Source organism: Mobula hypostoma, chromosome 7, assembly GCF_963921235.1.
Source record: "Mobula hypostoma chromosome 7, sMobHyp1.1, whole genome shotgun sequence".
In the NCBI taxonomy this organism is placed as follows: Eukaryota; Metazoa; Chordata; class Chondrichthyes; order Myliobatiformes; family Myliobatidae; genus Mobula; species Mobula hypostoma.
Genome location: NC_086103.1, coordinates 18,945,163 through 18,957,363, shown reverse-complemented (window position 1 = coordinate 18,957,363; position 12,201 = coordinate 18,945,163). Strand labels below are relative to the sequence as shown.

General features: G+C 43.0%; 1 protein-coding gene across 1 annotated transcript in view; it reads right to left on the bottom strand.

Moving 5' to 3' along the window:
• Positions 1-10,005, bottom strand: part of LOC134348854 (uncharacterized) — a 53,783-nt gene extending 43,778 nt beyond the window's left edge. The window contains exons 1-3 of the mRNA XM_063052637.1: positions 9,907-10,005; positions 5,720-5,819; positions 1,789-2,130 (exon numbers count right to left, since the gene is read on the bottom strand). Coding sequence (XP_062908707.1) covers positions 1,789-2,130; positions 5,720-5,807 — 430 coding nt within the window. The 5' untranslated portion in view covers positions 5,808-5,819; positions 9,907-10,005. The remainder of the gene's footprint in view (positions 1-1,788; positions 2,131-5,719; positions 5,820-9,906) is intronic.
• Positions 10,006-12,201: the final 2,196 nt, after the last annotated feature.

Below are 12,201 nucleotides of genomic sequence, written 5' to 3'. Positions count from 1 at the left end.
TAAACAGATATTTTCATTTATTAAATATTTAACATAATTTGAAAATGCATCTAAAATGAACAAATTCATCCAAACACAAACTCACAGGATCAAATAATTTCCTTCCGTCCTCCCTTTCCTCCTCACCGCTGTAAATTCCCCAGTGAAATGAGTGACCTTGCGGATCCTGCACCAGATCCAACCAGGCACCAGGACCGTCAGCAGTTTTCCTGCTGTCAGTGCCGGGGAATATCAGTGTATTCCTGCTACATCAGGGTGTCCGTGTGGAGCACAGTGATGAGGAGCACCGTCACCTCCAGGAAAACTCAGCAAGTCTAGGAATTTCACCTCAGGAAACACAGGGGTGGAAATCCTAAATTTGTTCACATTTCCCACAGGGAAATTCCAGCTGTTCTCAGGGTGACTGCTGGTGGAACCTTTCCGTCTCAGTGTGGTAATTTTGATTCAGGGACAGAAACGAGATTCAGGTACAAATGAATTAATACATTTATCCCTTTGTCTTTGATATTGCTCCCTCAGCTGTCCGCATGGAGTGAACTGTCTGACAGGGTCCAAATTCCACAGACAATGGGCTTCCTCATTGATCTTGACAGAGTGAGCCATTGACATGGTCCACTGGGTAACACTGATCAGCAGTTTCAATGTCCGGTCTCACCCCAGACCCACAGGGCCCGGATTTATTACAAGTCATCAATGTGTTTCAGAACACAATTCAGTCCATATTACACCATGTTAGTGAACAGACCATAATACTCACTGTGGGGTAGATTCCTTGGCTTCCTGTTCTTGCAGAAAATTGACAAAACGTGTTTATGTGAGAAGCAATGAACAAATACTTTTTCTCTTAGTTGTTTCAGTAGGAGATTTACTCTAATTATTTGCAAAGAAACATGTTATTGATCCTTGTCTGGTCCACTCACCTTTCATCCCAAAGTTTGCATATTATTTTTCAATTTCTTTCCTCAGCTGTGTTTGAATCAAAATGGACAATCCTGCAAGTTCAAATGAGTATTTTCTAATTCTCAGATTAATAGTGCCGGAATCAAGCTCCATCTGCTGGGACACGTGTCTGCTTCTCTCATATGGCACACTGCTCCACCAGGCCCTACCTGTTCTTTGGAAAGTCTCCAGTTTCCAGATGTCTAGCCATGAGTGTGGCTTCCATTCCCAGACTACAGGGCCCTTCCCAGTCTCTTTCCCCTCACCAGCCTCTGTGAACTGCACATGACCCACACCTTCCTCCCTCGTTTCCCATTTCCTCCTCCTTATTCCATGCTCCACAGTCCTCTCGTATCAGCTTCCTTCTGCCTCAGCCCATTGCTTCTTCCACCTATCACAGCCCAGTTTCTCACATCATTCCCTTCCTTCCCCACGTACCCCACTCTCCTCCCTCACATCGATTCATTTATCACCCGCCAGCTCTTGCTCCTCCCTCTACCCCACCCTTTTATTCTGGCTTCTGCCCTTTTCCTGTCCATTTATTTCCTCATGAACGATCTCAGAGAAAAACATAGACAGTTCATTTCAATTTATTGATGCTGCCTGACCTGATGAGTTTCTCCAGAATTTTGTGTTAGTTGCTTCCTTTCCTTGCTGTTCCTGGTGAAATAATCAGGCAAAGTTTGCTCCTGTCAAAAACTTCACGCAGATCAAGAATCCTCACCCTATTTGTTTCAATGAGCAGTTCTCTCTTCATTGGCTGAATGAAATCTCACGATTCTCATGATCCCTCATCATTTTGCATGAAATCATTTGCAGAGAAGCAGAGAACCTATCTGACTTACGCACCTTTGATTCCAAATATTTCATATTGTCTCAGGATTTGCTTTGTTGGCTGTGTTTGAGTCAAAGTGAGCAATCCCGCGAATTTAAATTTGGGTCTTCTAATTCTCAGATTAACAGTATTATATTCCAATCGCAGTTCCTGGTAGAAGTCACTGCTTTTCCAGTCATTGTTCCAAAGTTCCCTCTGACTGACTGAGTAGACTCTGATGAAAGTCCCCAATTGGTGGGTGTGTTGCCCTGAGTATGGTTTCCATTTCCAGACAAAATGACCATTCCCAGGATAGTCTGGCCCTTTTAACACAATGTCTTTTCCTTGATCCAAGAAATAAATCTGATTTCTGTTTCCTGGTGGAAAGAGAAACAACAACTGAATGAATATTTAAGACTCATTTCCTTCATCTCATGTAGGTCATTAATGTTGAAGTTCATTTATTTCCATTCTTTTTCGATCTTCTGCAGAACCTTCAGTGAGGCAGGCACAACCCGTGGAAATCTGCCTGGATTAATGCAAGCAGGCTTTGTCCGCTGAGGCTAGGTTGTTTCACAACTAGAATTCATGTGTTAGGAGTGGAAGGTGAAAAGTTTAAGGGCAACACGAGGGGAAACTTTTTCATTCAGAAGGTCAAGACAGCATAGAATGAACTGCCAGTGCAAGTTCGATTTCAATGTTTGAGTGAAGTTTAGCTAGGTACATGGATATTAGAGGTATGGAGGTTTATGGTCCCAGTGTGGTTCAATGGGAGTAGGCAATTTAAATGATTTAGATTTAGACATTGACTAAACAGGCCGATGGGCCTGTTTTCGTTCTGTACTTTTCTATGACTCTGTGACTTCGTGTGGCTAAAATGGATAAAAAAAATCTCAGTTACAGACTCAGAAATCTCCTTTCTTGTCTCCTTCCTTAACCTGGGAAAGAACCCAGCAGACCCTGGGGAATCATCTTCCTCAAAGTGACTAAACGTCTCAAGCCTGGGAATATCAACATACTCTTCCCTAATTTCAGTGTCCTTAATGTCCTTCATGTCCTTCTTCTCATTGAAAACTGATGCAAAGTTCATGCTTTGCACCTCTCCCAAGTCCTCTGGATTGCCAAGCACGTTTTCACTCTGAAATATAACAAATGAACTCTGCTCTCAAACCTCCACTGCCTTGTGGTTATACTCACTCATGGGGAAGCGGGGAAGGCTTCGGGAGTAAACCCTAAGGGAAAAATCCGGAGCTGGTGTCGCTAAGGCAGACCTACAGTGAATTCAATGCTGACTAGCAACTCCTGGAATGCCACTGATACAAAACTGTGATGACCTCTGCTGTTCCTTTGGGTTCATCAGATACATGGCAGGAGAAGCTTTCTACATGGGAAACAGCTTGCTCTCCATATCGTATAGCCCAGGCCTGTGTATTTATACAGCTAGGATGCAATATCCATGGCAGCTCAGCTCGCATAACAAACAACAATTCAGAGTGGATCAATAATATGTGCATTTATTTTACATGCAGCAATGGAAGACTAGCACTGTACAAGAGCCATTGATAGCTTCGGAAAAAAAACACAGACAGCATAGTCACTCCTTTATACACAAGTGTTAGCTCCTGCACATCAGTTCGAGGACAACATCCTGGGGGTTACCATTGACAGGAAACTGAACTGGTCTGGCCATATAAACACCGTGGCTACCAGAGCAGGTCAAAAGCTAGGAATCCTAAGGTGTGTAACTCACCTCCTGACTCCCCAAAGCCTGTCCACCATCTATGAGGCTCTATCTAGGAGTGTAATGGAATACTCTCCGCTCGCCTGGATGAGTGCAGCCCCATCAACACTCAAGAAGATTGACACCATCCAGCAAAAGGCATTCCACTTAATTGCTACCCCTTCCACAGCATCCAATCCCTCCATCATCTACAAACACAGCAGTGTGTGCTATCTACAGGCTGCACCTCAACAATACACCAAAGTTCCTAAGGCAGCACCTTCCAGACTCACGACCACTACCATTTAGAAGAATGAGAACGGCAGATACCTGGGACAGCACCACTTGGAAATCCCCCTCCAAGTCTCTCACCATCCTGACTTGGAAACATATCACCATTCCTTCATTGTCGCTGGGTCAAAATCATGGAATTCCCTTCCTAACAGCACTGTGGGTGTACCTACACCTCAGGGACTGCAGCGGTTCAAGAAGGCAGCTCATCACCACCTTCTCAAGGGCAACTAGAAATGGGCAGCAAATGCTGGCTTAGCTGGCAGTGCCCACATCCCATAAATGAATAAAAATAAAATTAATATACTACGTCAAGAAACTTTGCTGGATGCACGGAACTAATACTGTGTGACCTAAAACTCAGCATTACATTGTCCTGGTCAATATTGAGGAGATTAAAGATATCAACTCAAGTACCTGTTGCTTTTACACTTCTCATAATCTCCCCATGTTCTATTCCTTTATCTCACACTGTCTTTGTGGATGGAAGCCCATCTCCTGGGAGGTATAGTACTCTGTCTGCTATTGCTGTCTTCAGCCTCAGATGGTTGCCAGGAGATTGATGGCGTGGTTGTTCGGGAAAAAGCTTGCCGTGGGACTGAAGACAGAGGTATCAGCAATTATTGTGTTGGATGGAGTGTGTGTGTGTGTGTGTCTGTGTGTGTAATATTTGCTTACATTGTATTGGACACCCCACATGCAATCTAGAAGTTTGGAGATGTGGAGGGTTTGAGGGAGGGGCTGGTGAGCTCAAGGTTGTGTCAACAGTTGACTAGTGGAAACCAGAATCAGTTTTCAGTTGGTGCCATCAAAGAGTGGCATGACAATGAGAAATAGGAGGGTCCCAGGACAGAGAGAGCCAGAGGAGCCTGTGCGGGAGGTGAAGTGAAGATATTTCAACTGAGTCTCAAGCTGCAGACAGAACGGGAAGGCGAGAGCCCTTCCACCTAGCTGCACTGTGGTGCAGAGTTGTTGGAAGAGATGTTGTGGACATCTGTATCAAAGTCTGCAGACAGGCTGGGTAGGATAATGAGGGAGAGTTTCCCTCAGCAACATGCTCACTGGCTGTCATTACTGACTGTGATAAGAACTGTGTTGGTGCAGAAGGAGGGAGTCCTGACGGAAGGAGCTCAGAAATGGATCTCCATCAATGGTGGCAAGGATTGTGAGACAGCAGCACATTCAGAGATTCAGAGAGGAAAGTGAGTTTGACACTGGGGAACGAGGTTACATGAATGATAATAAAGCAATGTTTCAAAGGTTTCAAAGGTACATTTAATGTCAGAGAAATGTATATAATATACATACAGAAATGCTTTTTTTTTCTCAACCACCTACGAAAACAGAGGAGTGTCCCCAAAGAATGAATGACAGTTAAATGTTAGAACCCCAAAGTCCCTCCCAGCTCCCCTCCCTCCCACACATGACCGGCAGCAAGCAACGATACCCCTACCCCTACTGTCAAAAAAAAGCATCAGCACCCACCACCAAGCACTCAAGCGCAAAGCAACAGCAAAGTCACAGACTTGCAGTACCTCAAAGACTACTAGTTCACCCAGTATTTGACATACCACAGGCTCTCTCTCTCCCTAATAAGGGAGAAAGAAATGTCTCCGTTTCACAGCGAGAGGGGAGACATAACTTGCTGGTTTACGATGTTAAAAGTCCATTGCGTCGCTTTTTCCGAGCACTGTGCCCAAAGATCTCCCGTCCGTGGGCACACAGCCATAGATCTTACGACTCCCCCGACGACACATCGACCTCCTGCCATGACACTGACCTTCTATCCGCCCGTCTCCAGAGCCACGAGATCTTGGATTTCTGAAGGCAAGCTGAGCTCTTAGGCTGAGCCCTTGGCATGCTGAATAATGGTCTGAAGTGAAACACCGAGAACGGGTCCTATTCCCGCAAAGAACCCGTATTGTAATTATGATCAGTGAAGAAAAAATACTTACTTTGTGTGGAAACAGGATGAAGAAGTAAAACAAGGACATTAAACATCAGACTGTCTGGGAAACTTTTACAGTGAATCCTCAGCCTCATTTTGTGGGTTTCCTACAAGAAAATAAATGCAGCTTTAGACTGAGCAACAGGAAACAACAGACAGCATGAGTCAGCACGTTGAGTTTCACTGTGGAGAGGGTCAAGTGAGTTACACAACTTGGCAAATTATTCATCATTTTCAACACATTGATTCTACACTCAGTGGCCATTTTATTAGGTACACCTGTACACCCACTTGTCAATTCAAATATCTAACCAGCCAATCATGTGACCACAACTCAATGCAGGAAAGCATTCAGACATGGTTAAGAGGTTCAGTAGTTGTTCAGACCAAGCATCAGAATGGGGAAGGTGTGTGATCCAAGTGATTTTGATCATGCAGTGATTGTTGGTGCAGACGTGGTGGTTTCAGCATCTCAGAAACTGCTGATCTCCTGGGATTTTCACACACAGCAGCGTCGGGAGTTTATGAAGAATGATGCAAAAAGCAAAATAAAGCATTCAGTGAGCAGCAGTTATGTGGGTGAAAATCCTTCATTAATGAGAGAAGACAGTGGACAATGGCCAGAAGGGTTTCAACTGACAGGAAGGTGACAGTAAATCAAATAACCACGTGATACAAGTGTTGTGCAGAAGAGCATCTGTGAATGCACAACATGTCGAACTTTGATGTGGATGGGTTACAGCAGTGGAAGACCATGCCAGATTCCAGTCCTGTGTCCTGTGAGAGGCTACTGTGTGTTTTTGGTCATCATCGATGAGGTTGGCATTTAGACCATAGACCATAAAACATAGAAGCCAAATTTGGCCATTTGGCCCATCGAGTTTGCAATGCCATTCAATCATGGCTGATCATTTTTATCCCCTCGTCAACCCTATTCCCTGGCCTTCTCCCCATGACCTTTGATGCCATGTCCAAACAAGAACATATTAATCTTTGCCTCAAGTACGCCCAATGACCTGGCCTCCATAGCTGCCTTTGGTAACAAATTCCACAACTTCACCACCCTCTGGCTAAAAAAAATTCTCCGTATTTCCTTTTTAAATGGACACCCCTCTATCCCGAGGCTGTGGCTCTTGTCCTAGACTCCCCCACCATGGGAAACATACTTTCCACATCTACTCTGTATAAACCTTTCAACAATCAAAAGGTTTTAATGAGATCCCCTCCATCCTTCTAAATTCCAGCAAGTACAGACGCAGAGCCATCCTCGTCTGATAAACCTTTCATTCCCAGAATCATCCTTGTGAAACTCCTCTGCACCCTCTCTAATGCCAGCATATCTTTCTTAGGTGAGGAGCCCAAAACTGTTTACAATACTCAAGGTGGGGCCTCACCAGTGCCTTATAAAGCCTCAGCATCATCTCCCTGCTCTTGTATTCAAGACCTCTTGAAACGAATGCTAACTTTGCATTTGCCTTCCTCACCACCGACTCAACCTACAAATTATCCTTTTGGGTGTTCTGCACAACAAGTCCCACATCTGTTCGCATCTCAGTTTTGGATGTTCTCCCTGTTTAGAAAATAGTCTGTAAATTTATTTCTACGACCAAAGTGCATAACGTGCATTTTCCAACATTGTATTTCATTTGCCACTTTCTTACCCATTCTCCTAATCTGTTTAAGTCCTTCTGCAATCTACTTGTTTCCTCAACACTACCTGCCTTTCCAATCTTCGTATCATCTGTAAACTTGGCAACAAAGCCAATATTCCATCATCTAAATTACTGATATACGGCATAAGAAGAAATGGTCCCAACATCGACCACTGCAGAACACCACGAGTCACTGTCAGCCAACCAGAAAAGGATCCTTTTATTCCCATTTGCAGCCCCCTACCAATCAGCCAATGCTCTAACCATGTTAGTAACTTTCCTGTAATACCATAGGCTTATAACTTAGTAAGAAGCCTCGTGAGTGGCACCTTGTCAAAAGCCTGAAAATCTAAATATACAACATACACCGCATCCCTTTATCTATCCTACTTGTAATCAGCTCATAAATTCCAACAGGTTCGTAAGGCAAGATTTTCCCTTAAGAAAACCATGCTGACTTGGTGGCACAGGACTCTTGTCCTCTGTCACCAAGTACTCCATAACTTCATCCTTTACAACTCACTCCAACATCTTCCCAACTACTGAAGTCAGGCTGCCTGGTCTTTAATTTCCTTTCTGCTGCCTTCCTCCTTTCTTAAAGAGTGGAGTGACATTTGTAATTTTCCAGTCCTCAGGCACCATGCCGGATTCCAAAGATTTTTGAAAAATTATTGCTAATGCCTCCACAATCTCTAACCGTATTTCTTACAGAACTTTAGTGTTCAGTTCATTTGGTCTGGGTGACTTATATACCACAAATGAAAACTCTATTACTTTGGTCGCTGACAGATACTTTGTTAGGTAGAATACTTTGATAATCTTGACCACGGAGCACTTTAGAATAGATTCAACACAATTACATGAGTAAACAATTCCCTTTTGTGGGCTGTGCCAGGGGTATATTGTCACTGCTGTAACAGAGTCAGAGAGTACTACAACACAGAAATAGGCCCTTTGGTCCACCTTGTCTGAGCCAGCCTGGTCTTCTGCTCACTCCCATCTATCTGGATTCAGACTATAGCCCTCCATACCTCCTACATCCATGAACTCTGTCTTAAATGCTGTAATTTATTTCACATAGAGTCATAAAGTCACAGAACACTATAGCAGAGAAACAAGACTTTCAGACCATCTCATCTGTGGGAAACTCTAATTCTGCCTAGTCCCATCGACCTGCACCTGGACCATAACCTTTCATACCTCTCCCATCCATGTATTCATCCAAACCTCGCTTAAGTGATGCAATCAAATGCTACATCTACAACCTTTGCTAATAGCTCGTTTCACACTCATGATCCTCTGAATGAAGAAGTTCCCTGTCAGATTTCCCTTAAATATTTCATCTTTCATTTTAACCTATGACCTCTAATTCTCAACCCACTAAACCTCAGTGGAAAGAGTCTGCTTGTATTTGTCCTATCTATATCCCTCATAATTCTTCTAACTCTACCAAATCATCCCTCATTCTCCCACACCCAGGGAAAAAAGTCCTAACCTATTTAAACTTCCCTTATATTCAGGTCATCAAGTCCCAGCAACATCATTGTATTTTTTTCCTGCATTTTTTCCATCTTATTGATATCTTTCCTGTATGTAGGTGACTGAAACTGCTCCCAATACTCCAAATTTGGCCTCACTTATGTTTAAACAGTTTCAGCAAACATCCCAATTCCACAATACTCTGATTTATGAAGGCTAATGTATCAAATGCTCTTTTTAGGACCATTAGGATTACTGACACCACTTTCAATGAATTATGGACCTGTATTTTCAGATGCTTTTGCTCTACTGTATCCTTCCTCAGTGCCCTATCAGTCACTGGGTAACATCTACCTTTGTTTGTCCTCCCAAAGTGCAAGACCTCACATTTGTCTGCATTAAATCCCATCTGCAATTTTTCAGCACATATTTCCATTTGGTTTCTAACCCACTGCAAGTTTTGATGGTCTTCCTTGTTGTCCACTACCATTTTCGCTTGGAGCTTGTTCCACATTTGCACAACCTCTGATTGAAGAAATTCTGGAATTGCTGCTGCCATTCTATGATTTCAATCTCACATTAAAGAGCTGCCTGCTTAGTTTGTCTGTGATGTTCATCCGCACCCTTCCCAGCAAAATGGTTTCAATTAAGTTTGACCTCATTGCTCAGGCGATGAACTGAAGAGGCAGCAGAATGGTGAGGAAGAATGAAAACCTCAAACAGTGCCAGAGCGTTGACGGGGAAACAGGAAAAATTAAATCCATTTTGACATTGAAAGTGTCGTATTGACCAGGTAACAAGAAGGAAAGATTAAAATGTGTATAATATGGGATTCTGGTCATTGATCTATGAGAATCCTGCTTTATTGCAATTGAGAGAAAAACCAAGAAAAAGAACAAATTAATAATGTTTTACTGCCCTTGTTTAATCGACAGTGAGGCAGACTGCAATGGTAGAACTGTTTGAAAGAGTGAAGTATCAAAGAGCACAAGATAATTAACACTGAATTAACCCATTTAAACCTATCCTTTGCTTAAAGTGAGATTGCATTGAGGTCGCCTACCTTGTGGGACGATACTGGTGAAGGAGCCCAAAGACTGACATAGAATCTCCGAATACAGTGATACACAACAGTCTGAGTTCCCCAGACTCTGCTCTGTAAGTGACAGTGTCTCTCGTGAAACCACAGGGCAGGCGAGCTTCCTCTTCCTCTTCAGCTCAGGGTTCAGGCATCACTCGCGTTAAGTATGTTTGAGCCAATGAAAAATCAGCTTGAATTAGCTAATTTGGATAATCCAAAAATGGGAAGTTACTGAATTCAAAAATTTATTGGAGGAGTTTAGGTTTGGAATATAATTTTAAAGCCTTGGAAGTGTATCAAATGTGCAAGGTAATGGTAAATGATGGAATATGCCATAATGAATGGAACATGGCCAATTTTGTTGGGTTCCATGTTTGTTAATTGATTGTGGTGGCCTGCTAGTTTTAAACTGTATCCAGATACATCACCACTTGGCAAACTTTAAGATGAAGTAAACACAAATGAGTTTGATTTGATATGTAAGGTAATAAAAGATTTTCAAATGTAAGGGGGTTTCGACTTTTATGTTACTGCATGGGCCAATTAAAATGGCGTCTTTGTTATGTTAATCTGGGGAATGCGGCTTTGTTGTGTTAAACGCTGAGAAAGTTTGCGCATCACAACCTGGTACTCCAGCTGCAGTGCTGTCGACAAAAAAGCCTTGCAGAGGGTGGTTAGGGGAGCAGAGAAGGTTATTGGGGTCTCCCTACCTTCTGTCCAAAACCTCTTTCAGAGTTGATGCCTCCAGAATACACGGTACGTCATTAAAGACCCCTCACACCCTCTCCATGAACTGTTTGTTCTTCTGCCATCAGGCAAACATTACAGGAGCATCAAAACTAAAACCACAAAGCTACTAAACAGTTTCCTCCCACAGGCAGTCAGACTGCTAAATAGCTGCTCCACCTGACTCTGCTTTTGGACACTTTTAACTCACACTGGACACTTATAACTTGATTTTAACTGACATGTGGCTGTTGTGTTTTACTATTTATTGTTATGTTTATTATTTAGTGTTGCGTTTGTTATGTTATGATTGCACTGCTCCTGAGAAACACTGTTTCATTCTGCCCTGCAGAGCTGATGTACAGTTAGAATGACAAGTTTTATGAATCTTTGAATCTTTGAAACTTGAATCTTCTCCCCGTAATCTTTGACACCCTTACTCATCAACGACCTATCCAGCTCCGCTTTAAATATACACATTGACTTGGCTCCACAACGGAGTGATATTCCTGGCCCTGCTGATCTGCTCTCACTCAGTTTCCACTGTTGCCAAAGACACTCTATCCCACAGGGATCTCCACAGCTTAGTCTGTGTCCATCTGATCCCCCTGAGTTTACCTTTAGCAATGTGAACAGTTACTTCACCATTTCAACAGACATTTCCAGTGAACAAAATGAGGAAATGGGCAGATAGGATTGTTCCTCATTTTATGCTGTCTTAGTCACAATTGTCTGTAGATAACGATCACTGTGCTAAATATTTGCTGATAATTACCGTTTCCCCCAGATATTGTTCTTCTGTATTTTCTGTAGGTTTGGTTAAAGAGCAAAGATTCACAGATGAGGACAACAAAGAGGAGGCTGTGGGAGGCAGGAGAGCAGCTGTGAGACTGGTTTGAGTCAGTGGACTGGTCGTGCTCAAGGACTCATCTGTGGATCTGAATGTGTACAGCATGGTTGCCACGGACTTTATTAAAACATTTTATGTGAGTGTGTCCCCATAAAATCATTCAGAATTTTCCCAAGAAAGTTACAAGAGGTCCAAATACAATTTCTGCAAAGCCAACTCAAGGGTGAAGTGGCAATTCCAGACTAAACTTAAATCAAAGAAGGATGTTTGACAGTTGTGTCTGGACTTGAATACTATCACCTCTTAAAAAGTTAAATCAAACAACATAGGCGACGGCAGGGCTTCACTTCCAGATGAACTCAATGCCATCCATGCTCACTTTGACCTACAAAACATGGAGGAACCATCACAAACTTTCACAGCCCCCGATAATCCTATGATTTCAGTCTCTGATGTGTGAGCAGCCTTCAGGATGGTAAACCCTTTGGAAACACCTTGCCCAGCCAGGTTACCTGAGCAAGTACTAAAGGCCTGTTCTGATCAACTGTCTGGAGTGTTCACTGAGATCTTTAACCTCTCACTTCAGCAGTCTGCAGGACTTCAATTATACCGGTGCCCAAGAAGAATGTGGTGACCAGCCTTAATGGCTATCATCCAGTAACACTGATATCCACAATAATGAAGTGTTTTGAGAGTTTGGT